The sequence below is a fragment of the Apis florea genome, unplaced genomic scaffold, assembly GCF_048593485.1.
Source record: "Apis florea isolate Af1SG1 unplaced genomic scaffold, ASM4859348v1 contig_2350_pilon, whole genome shotgun sequence".
NCBI classification, from domain to species: Eukaryota; Metazoa; Arthropoda; class Insecta; order Hymenoptera; family Apidae; genus Apis; species Apis florea.
The window spans coordinates 4,332,279-4,350,822 of NW_028256565.1; the positions used below are offsets into that span (position 1 = coordinate 4,332,279).

The 18,544-nt window shown below is 29.1% G+C and overlaps 4 protein-coding genes across 7 annotated transcripts; 2 read left to right on the forward strand and 2 right to left on the reverse strand.

Moving 5' to 3' along the window:
* Positions 1-13: 13 nt before the first annotated feature.
* Positions 14-5,316, reverse strand: FBXO11 (F-box protein 11). The gene is made up of 8 exons (XM_003696699.4): positions 5,180-5,316; positions 3,726-4,064; positions 2,867-3,655; positions 1,924-2,776; positions 1,637-1,857; positions 1,336-1,554; positions 1,051-1,258; positions 14-922 (listed from the first exon to the last, which is right to left on the reverse strand). The coding sequence occupies exons 1-8, from the start codon at positions 5,274-5,276 to the stop codon at positions 793-795; spliced, it is 2,856 nt and encodes a 951-aa protein (XP_003696747.1). The 5' UTR covers positions 5,277-5,316; the 3' UTR covers positions 14-792.
* A 192-nt stretch (positions 5,317-5,508) lies between these two features.
* Positions 5,509-9,798, forward strand: Sras (Ras converting CAAX endopeptidase Sras). Of its 2 annotated transcripts, XM_086904731.1 has the most exons (7): positions 5,513-5,667; positions 6,214-6,319; positions 6,389-6,527; positions 6,660-6,896; positions 6,974-7,036; positions 7,137-7,238; positions 8,909-9,798. In XM_086904731.1, exons 1-7 carry the CDS (start codon positions 5,513-5,515, stop codon positions 8,938-8,940), a joined length of 834 nt encoding a protein of 277 aa, XP_086760857.1. In that variant the 3' UTR covers positions 8,941-9,798. The 2 variants fall into 2 exon arrangements, with proteins under 2 accessions (XP_003696748.1, XP_086760857.1); XM_003696700.4 differs by lacking the exon at positions 8,909-9,798 and having other exon boundaries at positions 5,509-5,667; positions 7,137-8,848.
* Positions 7,968-13,790, reverse strand: LOC100864024 (BTB/POZ domain-containing protein KCTD3). Its single transcript, XM_086904729.1, has 11 exons — positions 13,232-13,790; positions 12,759-13,072; positions 12,523-12,678; positions 12,210-12,398; positions 11,646-12,125; positions 11,457-11,573; positions 9,804-9,943; positions 9,541-9,727; positions 9,158-9,436; positions 8,893-9,094; positions 7,968-8,130 (listed from the first exon to the last, which is right to left on the reverse strand). The coding sequence occupies exons 1-10, from the start codon at positions 13,291-13,293 to the stop codon at positions 8,895-8,897; spliced, it is 2,124 nt and encodes a 707-aa protein (XP_086760855.1). The 5' UTR covers positions 13,294-13,790; the 3' UTR covers positions 7,968-8,130; positions 8,893-8,894.
* Positions 13,124-17,804, forward strand: LOC100863939 (odorant receptor 13a). 3 transcript variants are annotated; one of them, XM_086904730.1, is made up of 9 exons: positions 13,124-13,283; positions 13,391-13,438; positions 15,234-15,295; positions 15,481-15,789; positions 15,903-16,189; positions 16,817-16,916; positions 16,997-17,101; positions 17,187-17,336; positions 17,454-17,804. In XM_086904730.1, the coding sequence occupies exons 3-9, from the start codon at positions 15,284-15,286 to the stop codon at positions 17,508-17,510; spliced, it is 1,020 nt and encodes a 339-aa protein (XP_086760856.1). In that variant the 5' UTR covers positions 13,124-13,283; positions 13,391-13,438; positions 15,234-15,283; the 3' UTR covers positions 17,511-17,804. The 3 variants fall into 3 exon arrangements, with proteins under 3 accessions (XP_086760856.1, XP_031774326.2, XP_031774325.2); XM_031918466.2 differs by lacking the exon at positions 15,234-15,295; XM_031918465.2 differs by lacking the exons at positions 13,124-13,283; positions 13,391-13,438 and having other exon boundaries at positions 13,741-15,295.
* Positions 17,805-18,544: the final 740 nt, after the last annotated feature.

Sequence of the window (18,544 nt, forward strand, 5' to 3'; positions counted from 1 at the left end):
GTCACAAGAATAGTTTGTGGCATATTTTCGGTCAATTAATATTTAACCGCAGTAGTTTGTTTTTATTACACGTTTAAATAAATTTGATGTTATCTAATTAATAGATTTGCTTACATAAGAAATCCATTGTCACTGTTCTTCTTGTTTATCATTGTCTTTTTTTTCGTTTTCATTGCGGAGTTCTTTATTACGTAATCGCAAGAAATAAAATCTTGACTTTGTGAAATCGCTTTCAACGAAGAACAATAAAAAAGCAAAAGAGAAGAAAATAATTTTCTATTAATTTTCTTCCTAGCAAAATATGTATTATATCAAATAATGTTGAATCTCGATATCTGATTGAATACGAATATCAATTAACATGTCCATTTATATTAAAGAATACACCGAAACAGAGAGTATTAATTTTTTTAATAAAAAATATTATTGATAGTGATAATAATGATGACAATGACAACAATGATAATACAGTTCAGTGAACTGTCATTTACAAAAAATCGAATATAATCTTATAAAATAATGAAAATGATTGTGATAATTTTAATTACCATGATAATGAAAGTGAAACGAGTAACGATAATGATAATGATAATAGTAGTGATGCAATGAAATTATTGTTAATTGAATATGTTAACAATAACGACAGCTTTATATAATAACAATCACAATTAGGGACACGAAAGAATAAGTGTCATAATAAAGAACTCTGCAACAAATTATTTTCTTGTTTGCAATATGTTGGACTTACAGATTCAATGTCGATTGATTGTTTTATTTAGTTTACGTTAGTTCCTAGTTGACCATAAGTGTATGTGACTCCATTGGTGCCGCACTATCATACAATGTATCTGTATCTTGTGTAGGTTCACCCTGAAGTTGACACTGATTACTTAATGTTCCAGCACCACAGTCACAAAAGAATCTGGAAACATACGCCAATTATCAATTTTTCATGCAATTCTATAATATAATAAATATATAAAAATTCATGCAATTTTATAATATAGTATTATAAAATTTTTAATTAATATTTGATTATCAATTATTTACCGATCGTGTCTAATGAATTCCACATCGTGTCCAGCATGACAAGTTTTTATACAATTTACGCAAATTGCATTGCGATCTGTTGTATTGCATGTTTGACAACGATAGAAATCGTGCATAGGAAAAGAAGTGTACGACGAAATTTTGTATAAACATTGGCCATTTCCAACTGCTTTTTCAACTGCATCTTGATTATTAAATATTTTATTGCCTAAAAAAAATAAAATCAATGATTGTCCATTTTTTTTAATCATCATTGTAAAATAAAAAAAAAAAAAAAAAATAGACCTCTAGTTGTTGGTTGTACTCCGCTTGCTAAACACAAACCACCGAATCTATTGTTAAAAATTTGATTAAATTCTAATGTAGCTGTCGCATTGTTTGTTATTTCAACGCCGGCTGCTAATCCATCAAAAATTCGGTTTCTCCTTAAGACAGGATGTGATTGTGTAGAAATAAGCACTCCAGCTTGAGCATTACGAAATATATCATTCTCTTCAAGAACACCTACATTGTTAGAAATGAAAAAAAAATTATTTTAATTACTAAAATTACATGTTTACTAAAATTACATAAAAATAAAACTTACCTTTGCCACCATTAAATATACAAATTCCACCATCTCTGCCATCAAATATTTTGTTTCTTTTTAATGTAGGATTACTATCTGTTTTAATCCAAACTCCTGCCATTGCATTATCAAAAATTTCATTTTGTTCGAGTAAGCCTAAACCGCTATTATACACAAGAACGCCACCGTTTTGTCCACCCCATATTTTATTTCCACGTATTACTGGATTACTTCCAGTCCTAATATCATAAGACAATTAATATATAAAAATATAATGAAATTTCTTTTATCATACAATATTTTACCTTATTTGTACTCCTGAATACAAATGATTGAAAATATCATTATCTTCTAATTTTCCATGTCCATTATCATAAAAATAAACTCCAACTTGTTTTCCACTATGGATACGATTTCTTCTTAATACCGGTGTCGATCCTGTGGTTATCCAAACACCTGCTAATGTATTTGCGTACACTTCGTTCTCTTCAATTAAACCTTGTCCTTTCTCATGAACGTATATACCACCATGTTGACCATGATGTATTTTATTATGTCTAACAATAGGATCCGAATTTGTTCTAATCTGTATACCAGCTAAGGCATTACCATAAATATTATTATGTTCGATTAAGCCTCTTCCTTCTCCAAATATATATACTCCTCCTTGATGACCATTATAAATTTCATTTCTGCGAATAGTTGGATTTGAATTGGAAGTAATCCAAACACCGGCGAAATTATTCGAATGAATTTTGTTGTCGATAAATTGTCCTAAGCCATTTTCATGGACATATATTCCACCTGTTTGGCCATGGTGTATTTCACAATGCACAACCGTTGGATTAGCACCAGCTTTTACTTCAAAACCTGCTATTCGATTGTTATGAATATCATTAGCTTCGAAATATCCGAGACCATTATCGAACGTAAAGATTCCGACGTCCCTTCCATGATGAATATGATTTCTTCTCATAATTGGATTTGCATAATTTTTCACCCAGATTCCAGCTAATGCATTTCTAGAAATTTCATTATCTTCATAAGTTCCTTGAGCATAATCAGTGACATAAAGTCCAACGTTTTCACAATCCGATATGTCACAATTCTTTACCACAGGATTTGCTCCTACACCCGATACACAAACAGCTGCTCCAACTAAAAATTAAAAAATTAATAATAAATTTAAAAAAAAAACAGAGAAAAGAACTTGAAATAATAAAAAAATTTCTCAATAGAATTACTTACCAACACTCGAACTCCTAATTATACAATGATCAACTGTAGGGCTACAATTTTCACCAACTTCTAAACAATAGTGTTTATGATGCGGTACTGTACTAGTAACATCTGGGGTAAATTTTAATGTAAGGTGGCCGGCATAAGCTCGTTTTGCTCCTTCTACAAACATAACTGTAGATTCACTTTCTCTTTCTAATATAACAGATTCTGCAACATTTCCGGGTGCTGCTCCAATTAGTGCAACATCGCTATCGATTACAAGAAATTCGCCTCTATATATGCCAGCATGTAAGAAAACTAAATGTTGAGGCGCTTCTTCTGTTGATTGAGAATTATTTCCACAACAATTTCCTTGACCACTTGTAGTCGTGCTATTATTAGTCGAGGAACTGCTATTGCTTCTGAATTCATCTACATAATCTAATGCTCCCTGAACTGTATTAAAGTATGGCAAGTTCCGACCTTTAAATTTTAAATCCTGAAATCCTGGTCTAACATGTACCCCTCTATATAATTGTCTAAAGCTTTCTTTCCATGGATTTGGATAATCTGACTCATCTGGTGATACAAATTCAAATTTACAAGGTGCAGGATTAAATAATGGTAAGTCATATTCATAAACTTGTTGATATAACGACTTCCATAGTTCAGTGTCATTTGCAATTGTTTGAAAACGCTTGCAAACTTGAGAAACTCTACATAAATCCTGTTCCATTAGATAATTAAATATAGTAAGCAGCACTTCATCTGGTAATTCATATTGAAGGTAATGTGCTGCAGTATTTGTATTTGTACCTGTAATATAATAAAAGATTTTAAAATTCTTTCTTTTCTATAATAAAAAGATTATTTTCAATAAATATACCATCTGTGGATAATGAACAAGTCCGTCTGGGTCGTTTTCTTGCTGGCAAAGAGGAAGAACCTAGAGTGGCTCCTATACTACTACCACCCGAAGGAGGTAGGGCAGAGCTAGTACCAGGAGCAGGATCTGGATGAGGTGGACTTTTACGTCTTAAATCATAAGGAGATGAATGAGAATGTGATGGAGAAGGCGATGGTGCTGCAACACCAGAAACACTGGGTGATGATCCTCTTCCACCATTTCCACCCCCACCTCCACCTCCTCCTCCTCCTCCACCACCAACTCCACCACCAGGAGGTATCTGATTTGATGCTGAACATGGCAAATCGCATGGCTCGGCTAAAAAACACAATAATCTTAAATAAAAATAACTGATAATATCATATTTATATATTTAATATTTAATATATAAATATGATATTAAAAAAATAAATTATCAAAATTATAAATCATTCAAAATAACTTCAATATATATATCTTGTGCATATAATTAATTATTATATTCTAATATTCTATTTTATAAAAATATATTTAAAATGTTTTAATCAAAATTAATATATAATATAAATAAATATATATTTTGATATTTATAAAATATTAATTTAATACATATTTATTTAAATTACTAATTAAATGTCAAGATAAATAATATAATATAGATTTAACATTTAGGGATTAAGATAAGGATAGAAAATACAAATATGTTTTGAGAAACTATACTATAAAATTTATGACAGATATCATATTTCATATTCAATATTGATATGTCATTAATTATTAAATTATAATTTTTATAATAGAAATATCATTATTATTTTCAAAAAATACAGCTACATTGATCTACTAATATATTATGAGTTTATAAACTATTTTGAGAAAGTGGAACATTATTCTAATTTAACACAAAATCTGTAGGCAATGTGTATAATATCAGAGTGAAAGAGACATGATTTTCTGCCTTGAAATTACGAAAATATTATTTTTTGAAATCACGCAAATATCGATTATAAGTTTAACTAAATATCTAATAAATAAAAATTATAAAAAAAAGGGGGTGGGGTAAGAAATAGATTTTGAGCCGACATTCCAGAGTAAAAATTGACGATCGCGAAGTATATGATATCATAATCGATGTCTCTAAAAAAAAGGATTGAGATAAAAGTAGCGAACGTATGTTGATTTTGAGAAACGTCATTGAGGCATCAGTTTTACGTTTTTCGGCCATGCCGAGTGTGAGAAAATCGTGTGAGAAGACGTGGGCAGTAGGTTTGACGGAATTGTTTTACGAATTTTGATCAGAAAATAAAAATATAATTAATGAGAAGAATATCATTTAAATGATACCATAGAGAATTGTTAGGATAATTAACTAGGGAATATCGAAGTAGGTGAAGGCAAAGAAGAGAGTCGAGACAGGTGAGTAGTGAACCGAGCTCCGGATGCAGGGCTCTTACCCGAGGTTGTTCTCGAAGGAAGAGGAATCCTGTTTGCACCTTTTCTTCGGGATCTTCGCACGTAATTGCGCGACGATGTGAACGACGCACTTGGCATTTTTATCGTGCTTCCCGTAAAATTATGCGAGAAACGGTAAAACAACTAAACACTAAACAATGGCGACACTTCCACCGAGCCCAGCGGCCATCTTCTCATTGACGGTAGGACTGCCGACTAGTGCCAGACCGCCAATCGGATGAATTTCTGCTCTCCCCCTCTTTCCTCACCGACCTCCCTCTTTCCTATGCGATCCTTCTCTTGCCTTCTACCCCTTACCGATTCCCTCTTCTGCAATGGATCGCGACACAAGCAACCAACATCAGTATGGAGTTATGGAGACTGCAGACCGAAATACTGATTTCTCCTGCATAACTGCAATTCTATCATGTTTTGTTCTCTCAGTGATGTACGTCGCGAGCCTCTATGTATGGAATTCTCCGTACAGTAGGTATGTACCGATTAACAGCGATAACAAACTAACTAACATAAATGTCAATCTTTAAATGTCCATTTTCTGTAATCGTGTATGCTCTCTCGGTCCTTTAACAGTGAACCACAGGAAACCACGAACAAAGTGTAACTGTATTCACGTCGGCCGAGAACATGAAAGTCTACTCTTTGATTCTCCTGATTCACGCAGTCGCTTTTCTGGACAAGAATCGAATTCACAGCGCCTCTATTGGAGAACTTTTTCCTTCAATTTCTTCTGTAATTGGCGCGTCATTTAAAAGCAACTGTGTGAACTATCAATAATTATTTTCTGTCAATAAAATCGACATCACTTGTTTAATTAATTACCTATATATTCTTTAATATTATAAATTTTTACAATTCTTTTATTTAATATAACATAAATGTCAATCTTTAAATGTTCATTTTTTATATCTTTATAAATTATTTCAGAATTTTTCCATAAGAAAAAAAATTTTAATTAAAAAATAATATTATAAAAAAAGATCAAAGATTAATAAAATACAAAATTTTTTTATTGCAGAGAACATCCAACTGTAATAAAAAAAAGATTTTTTAGTGTTTTTATTATGTCTCTTATATCTCCTGCATTATTGTACTTTGGAATGAATGAGAAAGTATTTCAAAAGGTAATTGTGTATAAATTGTGATATCATTAATTACATAATAAATGCAATATTGTAATTTATAACTTTTAGGCAACAATTTGGGAGTTATTGGGACTGCGGTGGCCTGGTTTAATTCAAGCAATTATAATACCATTGTTATTAACAATGATACTATTTCTAGGCCCAATATGTGTACAAGGTTTCAATGGACTTTGGAGATTATATACTGGTTAGTATTTTAACTAAATTGTATGTTGATTAATATTTTAGATAGATTAAGTATAATACGTATCTTTTTTTAAATAATTAAATTAAGTTATTAAATAATTATTATATCATATTTTATGTTTAATCTTTTTAGAGCCTATGTATTGGTTTGGAAGTGTGCGAACAATAATATGGTGGAGAAATCTAGTAGTTGCTCCTTTGGCCGAAGAATGGACATTTAGAGCATGTATGTTACCATTGCTTTTGCAATGTTTTACACCAACTACTGCCATATTTATCTGCCCTTTATTTTTTGGTGTCGCTCATTTTCATCATGTAGTAGATAGGGTAAAAGCAGGCATGAATCTTAAACATGCATTATTTATATCTTGTAAGTATTTGTTTTTTAATTTTATTTTAATTTTAATAAATATATCAATTATTTGTCATAATAAATTTTTAATATAGGTTTTCAATTTGCATTTACAACATTATTTGGAGCATATGCTGCTTTTCTTTTTGCTAAAACGGGTATGATAATAAAATATATATTATAATAAAATGCTCTTAATTTATATATTACTATAATTTGATATATTACTTTTTATTTAAAAAATTAATATTTTTCTAGGACATTTAGCAGCACCATTTACAGCACATTCTTTTTGTAATCATATGGGATGTCCTGATCTTTCTGAAGTAGTTGCAGTTAAAGATCCATTAAAAAGAGCTGGTTTGTTTTCTTTGTTTGTAATTGGATTAGTAGCTTGGTGTTTTTTATTAACACCAATGACAAATCCAAGATTATTTTATAATAATTTATTTTGGCATAAAAATTTTATATGAGTATGATTCATTTGCAATAATATCACTAATGTTATGTACAATTTTTATAAGAGAAAAATTAGTCTAGCTCAATATAATATTATTTAAAGAATTTATATTGCATGATATTTTTTAGGAACTGTTACTTAACAAATTGTATACACGTTAACGAGACTGTTTTGCAAATTATATGATATATATGTATATATATATACATATATATATATATATATATATATACAATTTTATCAAATAAGTACTTTTATAAGTTAGAATCTAATCAGATTGTATAATGAAAAATTTTTTATTTTTTATTTCTGGTCATGTTTTGTACAAGGTGATCATTGTGTAAAAAAGTTACTATAAGTAAGTTAATCATGCAATATAGAACTGATATAAAATCACCGTAGTGCCTCAAATTTAATTCAATTTACATAGTGATATCTTAAATGCCAATAAAATTTTAGGCAAAATTCTTAAAATTTCGTAAACAAAGATGTTAATAAAATATTGTATAATTAAAAAGATATAACATTGTTATAATAAACAGTGCGTTATCTTGAATTGATAAAAAAAAGAGTTATTTCCATAAAAATATATGTTTTTGGAAATTTTTTCTGACATAATGTACAATGTATGAATTTTTATTTTAAATTTATTTAACTAATTCCTACTTACATGTATAAAAACGTATTTACATTCATATAAAAAATTAACAATACACTTACTGTTTATTGAAATTACAGAATTAACAAATAGCAGTATTATAATATTTGCCATAAATGTGTACAGCTATTTATCTAGAAAAAACAAAAAAAATATATAAAAGTTTAGTTATTAAAATATCTTTTAATGTGGAAAGATCAAATTAATTTATTATTGTATCTTGCAAAATATGTATTTGATCATACACATTTTAATCACAATTTATTGTTGATAATATAAATTTTTTCTAAAGAAAAAAAATTGAATTATTTAATATAAATGTTTATATAAATATTTAGATTGTTTTAAATAAATTGAAAATTTATTCAATATAAAATTTTATATTGAATATTTTAAATAAATTTAAAGAACAGAATTTTTAACATGAATAAATCCATTCTTTTTATAATATAATAATATAGAAAAAATATACAATTATAAAACTTTCTACTTAAGAGTAATCAAAGTTATATTATCTTATAAGATATTATAGTATTTATTTAAAAACAATATAGAATGTAATTTAGAATATTTTAAGTAATGCAAAGAAAGTGCATATTATTTCTTGTCAACTAATATACTTATTTAATAATTATTATTAATTTAATTTAATTTATCGTTATAATCTTTAGAAATTTATTATAATTTAATTATTATCACTTTCATATTGCATTACTTATAAGTGAGACTGTTTTCTTTTTGAAAATTATTGTTAAAATTAAAAATATTAACAAAATATTATATTATAAAATTGTAATTGCAAATATTTTTTTGTTAATATTTTAAAATAAATGAATCATTTTTGGACATAAACATCATTTTTATAAGTTTTTATAAAATGATTTTTTTAATATTACCTTCATGTTTGACTAGGTCCAGGTGTTGCATCAGAATTTTGTGACTGATTGAGAAATAGTACATTACTGGTTTTTATACTTGGACCTGTAGATATAAGTGATGGACATGGACTAATACATGGTGTTGAGGAATGACTATTACTTAAATCACATTGGTCTAACAGTTTCCAAAGTTCTTCTGGTGTAGGTCCACCAGAGACATCTGTAATTGATATGCATGATATGATGTTAATGAATTCATTAAAGAAAAAAATAATGATATTACTTTGAGTAGAAGAAAAAGAAGGTTCTAAAGCTGTTGTAAGATCCCACATTTGAATAGTCCCATTAGAATGTCCAGTAAATATAAAACGTCTTGGTCTTGAACCCATACGGCTAGATCCTTCACATTCATGTACATAAAATGAACTTATAATACTACCATCCACTGATTTAATTACACAAACTCTCTTTCCATTTGATGCTAAACGTACAAATAATTGATCAGTTTCAGGTACAACTTTTTGAACAAAGACTTGTTCATCATCTTGTTCTCCAAATGGTCCTATGATTTTAAGTACAACAATTGTTATAATTATATTAAATCATTAATAATATTAAAATTTCATTATTATTTTCACTATTATTATACCATATCAAAAAACATACCAAAATCATTTCCAGCATTGTAACTAATACAAGATTCAATTGCTTCTAAAGATACAATTTTAAAACTAGCTTCGGGTGTAGATCCAGGTTGAGTAGAAATCATTCCGCGAAACCTTGTTACTGCCCAACTCCTAACATGATTATATTCTGAACAGACAGATACTAAATATTTTTCTGACAATGTTACCTGTAGTATAATTTAATATACACATAAATAATTTGTAATTTTTTCTTAATATATATAATTTTATAAAGAAACATACTTTTGTTACACTACTTTGATGCACTGTAAATGTTTGAAATAATTGTGGACCATGTCCTACAGTTTCAGGATGTTGAACTATAACTCTAACGCTGCCAGATTTTGTACCATATGCAATTTCTATCCAATTACCACAAACAGCTGTATAAGAAAAATGATAAAATTACAGTATATCTTTTCTATTCAAAATATTAAAAATTTTTAATATAACTACATCTCTCAATATATAATATATAAATGACACAATACCAACATTACATATATGAAAAATTGTAATAATGAAAAAAATATGTATTTATAATATATAAGATAATGTGTATAATATATAATTAGTTAGTACATAATAAATGACCTACATTTACATGCGTTATGCCATGACGAAGGAAGAATATATAGTAAATTCATAAAAAATTATAAATTATTCTGAATGTTTTTTAACTATAAAGAAATATATTATTTATATTTTAATAAAATTTTATGTATATATATGCTAATAAAAGCAATAAATATAATATTTACAATGTATGTAAAATTATAGTTTTTGTATGATATGTACTTTGAATTGTTTGAAATGAAGAATAACTATGCAAGCAGAGGTACATAATGTCTATTCCCTTCCCCTCTCAGATCCATAAAGGTGTTATGTCACTTGAATAGTAATAAAAGCAAAAGAATATAAAAATATTATAAGTACAACTGGATGCATAAGGATAGTGGGGGTGTGCAGTAAGATAAAATAAGTGTTTTGAGTATATAATCCCTATATATTCATAATTATAATTTGTTGAATATATATTATTTTGTTATATATTTTTATTCTAATTTAAAATGATATAAATAAAGATTATTTCTTTAATATATGAAAAAATGTATACACATATATAGTTTTAATGGAAATGGCATTAAAAATAATATGTACATGAATATGGATTTGTGCACAATTGTGATTTAATACCGAATAATATACTATACCTGGAGAGGAAGGGTATGAATACTAATCAAAATAATGCATAATGTTCAATGTCATATAAAATGTAGTAAAATATATGTCAATTTAAATTGTGACTTGAAAGTGAAAATATTGTAGAACATTGTTATATTGACCCATACTTGCCTTGTGCTATTTATCCAGTTGTACGAAATCATGAAGCAAAGAATGTAATAATAAACTCATATTAATATTCAAATATATTATTGAACTTCGTAATAGAAGATAAAATATTTGTATTTAAATAAATAAAATTATTGATGTGTTTAAGAAAAAAATATATTTTCTATTACAAAGAACAAATATATAATGAAATTTACACAAACAGAATTAGTTAATTACTATTATTATAATTATTAAAATTGTATAATCATTAAAAAATATTAAAAAATAAAATTTATGTAAATTATAAAAGTGACGTTTGTTATTACATTCCTCAATACAAGCGGACTTAATAATTAAATGTTAGTCCATTTATTTGTACGTCACTGGAAAAGATATTTCTGCAATGGAAATACTGTAATATTCAATGTTATGACTATAAGTTACTTATTATTTACCTTCAATTTTTATATTTACTATATATATATTTTCATATATATATTTCTATTTATTTATTTATTTAAACAATATCATGATATGATAAAAATGAACGTAAAAACTTACATGTTTTTGGTGTTAAATATACAGATATAGCTGTAATGGGATCATAATTTGGATCACGATACAATTCAGTTACAAGTAAATCATTATCTTTCATTCTTAAAGGAAATTTTTCCATATCTGAAAATCAATTTTATATATTTTAATAATTATGAAAATAATTTTTATTTAACTTTATAAATTTTAAATTACCAATATAATATATAGATCCATTATTGCATCCTAATAAAAGAAATGAACCAGCTGTATCAAATGATAAAATGGGTACTACATCTTGTATTTGCCAATGATGTGTCATAGCGTGCCATACACCAATTTTATCAGTAGGAGATAAAGCAACTAACTGGCTTCCAATAAAAAATAAATATTCTACACGAACATTTAAATTGAATGTGCCAATATTAGTTTTCATTCCATTTGCTGAAATACTCCATAGTCTGACTTGATTTCCATAGGAAATAGCAACCATTTTAACATCTCCACTGGTACTTAATTTTGATGTTATTGCCACTCTTTCAATTACTGATTCTATGTGAGGACTTGTAAATGCATGTTGCCAACCAGATGAATCTTTAAGTCGATAACACGTTATAAAATGAGCATAAGCAATCACAATCCAATTATGATGTGCTTTTATGATTTGAACTCTTAAAGGATCAACCCACGATGAAACTATAAAAAAATTTGTCAAAAACTTTTTTCATAATTAATATACGTATATATGTATATATGTAAATAATATATGTAACTATTTACCTTGTTGAGGTCCGAATACTAAACTAATATCATTTTTATATAATTTATTTAGATCTGCTGAATTGTTCCTAACATGTCTTAAATCTAGAGATGATGTGCGCGAATGTGGTAAACCTTTTTGTTGAATTCTATAATCTAATGAAGAATTTCGCATGTGACTATTAAGTACCCCTTTATGATTTTGTTGTCCTAGAAAAAAATATATATATATATATATATATATATATATATATATATATATATATATATATATATATATATTAAATATTTATAATTCTAGTTAACTAAAGTAAATTTATTAATAGTTTAATACCATTATTATTATGGTTATTTGAAGTTCCAGGAATTGGATTTTGAGATGTAGATGGTACATCTACTCTTGAATTAGTATTATTAGTTGGAATTCTACCATGAACAGATACATCTCCTATATTTGATGCAACAGTAGTGGGTTCTTGTAATGGTATACCTTTTCAATTGCAATATGTGAAATATATATATTTTATTTCATCTATTTTTATTTTAAGAAAAAAGATTATTTAATCTTACTTGGTGGTGGTAAATAACCGTAAAACAAAACATCTCCACAAGATGACTGAGTTAAATCTTCACATAACATTAATCTTTTAACTAATGGTATAATACCATAATATTCAGCTTCGTGTCTTAATGTACGAAGATCTACATTTTTTAAATCAATATCTTTTGTACGAAGATAATTTAATATAATAGAAAATAATTTTGGATCTCTATCTATAAATAATGCACCAATTTCATCTCTATGACTGGCAATTCTATTACTTAATAAAGCTGTAAAAAATGAATCTGGAACCCATGTTAATGTTTGCTTTGATGTTGAGAACCTAAATAATAAATAATTTTAGATGATTACAAAGATAATTTATCTAAATAAAAAAATTTCAAATTATATGACAATATTTTAACTATTGATTAACAATTAAAACAAATTATATTATATTATATTATATAGTTTTCAAAGGCAATTAAATGCTTGTTTGTACCTTGTTCCACCAACGTTTAAATGTACAATATCGCTAAGACCAAAAGAAGGAGGTATAGCCATTATTATAACTAATTTAAATGTCAATTTTTATTTTGATAATACATGTCTTATACAATACATATCAAACAATTATAAAACTACAATTTACTTTTCATAGGTTATGAACAGCAACTTTGACTAAACTATAAATTTGCACATGCGTAATGTGAGTATCGTTTTAATGAAATGAAGCTAAAATTTAAAATATTTTTAAATGAAATTCAAATAAAAAAAAAATGATTAAAATTATATGTTCAAAATTTTAATTAAAGTATTAGAAAATATTATAAATTAAAATTATTATTCTACATTAATAATTCTTATATAAAAAGCTTAATATTTATTATTCAATGAATTGTTAAACATTCGAACATTTCTTAAAGTATTTTTGATTTTTGGAAATAAAAATTAAAATTAAAATTTAAATTTTAAGGAATAATTTGAAATTAATTGATTGAAATTTTTTAGTTTGCCAAATGAGAAAAGTCTTATTTTATACACACACACACACACACACACACACAATAGTATTAATCGTAAAATAAATAATCATATAATTGTATATAAATATATATATAATTATATACATATATATCTTCTTTACTTAATTAGTAATACTATCTATTTAAAAAGTATCCAAATTTATCGTACATTGATATCGATAATAAAATATTAATAATTTTTGATTAGTATTGCCATCTTTTTGGAAAATATTGAATTTTTTTCACTCACATAAAAAAGTTTCGATCTCTTCAATTTTTTTAAAGAGATAATATCATTAACAAATTTATTTTGTTGTCCAGAATGTTGTAAATGAAACATAAAGAAAGAATAGAAAATAACGGGAAAAGAATAGAAATAAAAAATAATAATTTATTCGAGCTGAGAATCATACATATCTTCAAAGATAGAATAAGATAAATAAGAATTGAGAGTCAGAGTCATCTCTTGAATCTTTTAGAAACATGATTTTTTAAAGAAATATAAATTTCAAAGATGGCGTTAATAATCAATTCTTATTATATCTCTATCCTTCTTTCACTATTTGCTATTCTTATTTATTTTGTTTCATTTACGGCACTCTGGAGATGGCGCTGATTTCAATATTTTTATTCTATCTCTATCCTTTTTTCACTATTTGTTCTCCTTGTCTATACTTTACAAAATTCATTCAAGAGACTGCATCATATTTTTAAGCTTCGAGACTTTGCTTTATATCTATATTAAAATATTCTATTTCGCGAATAGAATAGTTGTAGAACAATTAAAGCTTAAGAATGACAATATTTAAATATTATAAACACGTAAATATTACGCAAAAATAAATTTTTTATGAAGCATGAATTAATTTGAACTGTTCCTGATATCTTTTTACTACTTTCTCTCAAAATATACAAAGTATATCATGAAACTTTCGCGTGCATTGCAATTTTTGCAAAAAAAAAAAAAAAAAAAAAAAAAGAAGAAAAAAAGGAAAGATAGTATATTATATCAGATATATTATATTTTCATATGAATATGAAATTATTCGACAAGTCTCAGCGAAAAAGAAATAACACGTAATACCTACTTGTATAAAGTTTCGTAAACTATGAATTATTATGATCCACCTATTACACGATAACTGTCATTTATGTTACGATCGATTTCGCCTTCGATATTTTCCGCGACATTTTTCGCAGTTCCTCCGGAATACGATGAAATACACCATTTGATCGGATGAATCGTATTGCAATAAAAAAAACAAAAATCTGTTCTAACATAAATCGTGTGATTTTTTTTTAAATAAACAAGTTCATTCGAGATATATACACAAACACACACACACACACACACACACACACACACACACACACACATATATCTCGAGAAAATGAACGAGTTCCGTAACGAGGAGTACGATCGATTGATTAAACCAATAATGATAACTGGAAAAATCATTTCTATATGGCCGTTGGCAGAGAATAGCAGTTGGATAGCGATTACGTTTAGAAGATTTCACCTGTTCTGTATGTTTTTCCTGGTAAGTGCCATCTTTGATCGTACAATTCGAAATATATATTTCGACGTATAAAATTCTCGAAAATTCTTATATTCGAACACTACTTTGAGAAACTTTTGATTTTCGTGAACACTGTCCATATCCCCCCCCTCCTCCATCTTTTTCGATCAATTGTTTTTCTCGAACCATCCAATGAAATTTTTCAGGTGATCGTGATGTCTGTCGCGGTAACAGCCGACGTGGTTCACAATATAGATGACCTGGACGAAGCGACCGAATGCGCGTTAATCTGTACAGCTTTTTACCTTTGCGTGGTCCGTTTGCTCGTCTACTCGTTCCACCAGAAGGACATGCTCTACGTGGTGAATACGATGAGACAGGATTGGATCTCATCCTCGGATCAGGACCGGCTGATTTTCGCCGAGAAAACCATGTTCGCCTTCCGCCTCGCGAAATATTTTATCACCACCGTCGCCATAACCATCGTGATGTTCATGTCCGTCCCAATTTTGGAGGTGCGAAAATTTTCGAAAAAAAAAAAAAAAGAAAGAAAAAATAAACATTTGAAAATTTGAAAGAGCCCTTTAATTCGTCTTCTTCTTCTTCTTCTTCTTCTTCTTCTTCTCAGATCTACGTGATCGGTAACAGCGACAAAGTGCTCCCGTTTCGAGGATATTTCTTCATCAATCAAACCGTGTCACCGGTTTTCGAATTTCTCTATCTGTTCAACGTAACAGCGGGCGGATTTGGGGGAAGCATGATCGCGGGCGCTACCAGTTTCAACCTGGTGGTGATAATACACGGCTCGGGCAAATTTGCCGCGCTGAGGAAGAGGATGGAGGCTTTGAGCGGGGCCGATCCTAACTCCACCTCGATCATGGGGGATAACGTGATTCGTCACCAGCAAGCGATCAAGTTGGCGTCGATTAAAACGAATCGGAACCCTTTGCGCTCCAAACGATGACGACTTGGATCGATGCGGCAATTTGACGATATTTATTTGATTTCTTTTTTTTAAAATAAATAGCTTTATAAACAGTTCTCTAAACGTATAATTCTTACGAACAATATGCTGTATACTCGAACGAGTAGATTCTTTTATCTGAAACGTTGGTCCATCGAGTTCGGCGATAGAAAAATATTATATTTCAATGTTTTCGAGTTTTGTAATATGTGCGAAATGAAATTACTTGGAATTCGTTAAGAAATTGACGATAGAGAGAGAAGGGAAATGTAGAAATGTAGCACAATGAGGGAAGATGAAAAACAAGAATACCTGACAAAACCGGAGGATGCATCTTGGTAAATATATCGCACAAAACAATAACAATATAGACTTTAATACTCGACGAATTTGCTCTCTTTATACGCAGAGATACACAAGATATTGAAATAATTAATTTCCGGGTGAAATCATTTTAAGCTAGCTAAGAAATTCACCAAGAACGAAGTGCGGGGAAATCGTGTGGAGTTGTTGGTTCGACCTGGAGCGCGAAGGGTCACGATCGTTTTTTCCACGAACGAAATCAAATCTGTTCACAGGTTCGCGGACACTTTGGAAAGGATCATAAACGTACTCGCTTTGGGACAATTCGTCATAAGTACAGGATTGATTTGCTTCGCGGGATTTCAGATCACCTCGGTGCGTTCTCTCGCTCGACCGATGTTGAGTCGTTGTCTGATAGAAAAAAAAAAAAAAAAGAAAAAAAATAACACTTGCAGATGATGGAGGACAAGGGCCGGCTGATGAAATATTCCACCTTCCTCAACTCCGCCATTCTCGAGCTGTTCATGTTCAGCTTCAGTGGGAACGGGCTGATCGACGAGGTGTCAACAATCGAGTTTCACTTAAATCGAATTATACTTTCGATTCTTTACACGAAAATAATGTTGCTCAATTTGTATGGTTTAGAGCGAAGGGATAGGCGAGTCGGCATACAACAGTGGATGGATCGGCAGCCGTTTCCATCAAAGCGTCCAGATCATGATGATGCGCTCCAAGATTCCCAGCAAGATAACAGCGGCAAAATTCTACAGCATGTCCTTGGAGAGTTTCTCAGCGGTGAGCGAACAAGACTTTCATTCTCGGCGGTTTATAATAATAATCGTGTTATTCGCGTATTATTCGGGAATAAGAAATGTGAACGTTTTCTCAAAAGATCGTTTATGCGTTTTCCAGGTTCTAAGCACATCGTTCTCGTACTTCACGGTGCTCACAGCCACGAAAAGCGACTAGTAAACGTCGCGGCAGCAGACGAACGGTTTCCACACGTTTCCTACGAATCGGTTAGACGGCGATGACTCAACCTGCAACGGAGGATATGTGTACTTCAGTTAGATCCACTAGCCTAAAAATATCGTGTAAAACAAAATGTCGTATGTGAACGTTGTAGTCCTACTAGCTTGTTGCTTGGGATCGATAGATTTGTTTTTTTTTTTAGAAGACTGCTGCTTCTCTGCACAGAAAGAAAAGCAGATTTCTAAAAAAATCGACTCGAGAAATTTTTTTACAATACACGGTAGAAATCGACGATCGACGATAATTTAACCCTCTGCACTCGTATTTATATTTAAGAAGAATTTACCGATCAACTCGGAATTTTTTTATTTTCATATTCGATCGAAATGAAAGCATTTTTCTGGGAATATATTATAAATTAACTTGCCGTTTTAATAAAAAGAATTTGAAAAATATAAATTTTATCCGATTTTATCTTTATAATATATATATAATACTAAGGTAAATATATGTATTTACAATAATAAAATGTAGAATAGCGACATACGAGTGCAAAGGGTTCAATATCGATTATTTTTATTTCCTAATAGATATCAATATCCCTCCTTCAACGAGGAATTCCAAGATTCTCTCTCCTTCTTTTTTTTACGAGATTAAAAGAAATAGTAGCACGTGTAATACGCGCCACCACACACACACACACACACACACAGGCACATTGAACGAAGTAAACTAACGCTCGTAATATTACACCAGATATTTACAGAAGCGTGTTTACCAAACATTAAGCTTATTACCAGAGTATCTATATCACGTATATGACGTGCCACGTTCACCGCGTTACACATTGGTTCCTCGATTATTCCAAGAAGTAAACGCAAACGAAACATCATATTCATAGAACGAAGATTTCTTCGAACGATTTACACAACAAACAATTAACGAAGAGAGAGAGAGAGAAGAATTGGAATCGAAACGGCGTGGCTGGAGGAGTTGCGTGTGGCCAAAATGTTGCGTATTTACCAGTTCTC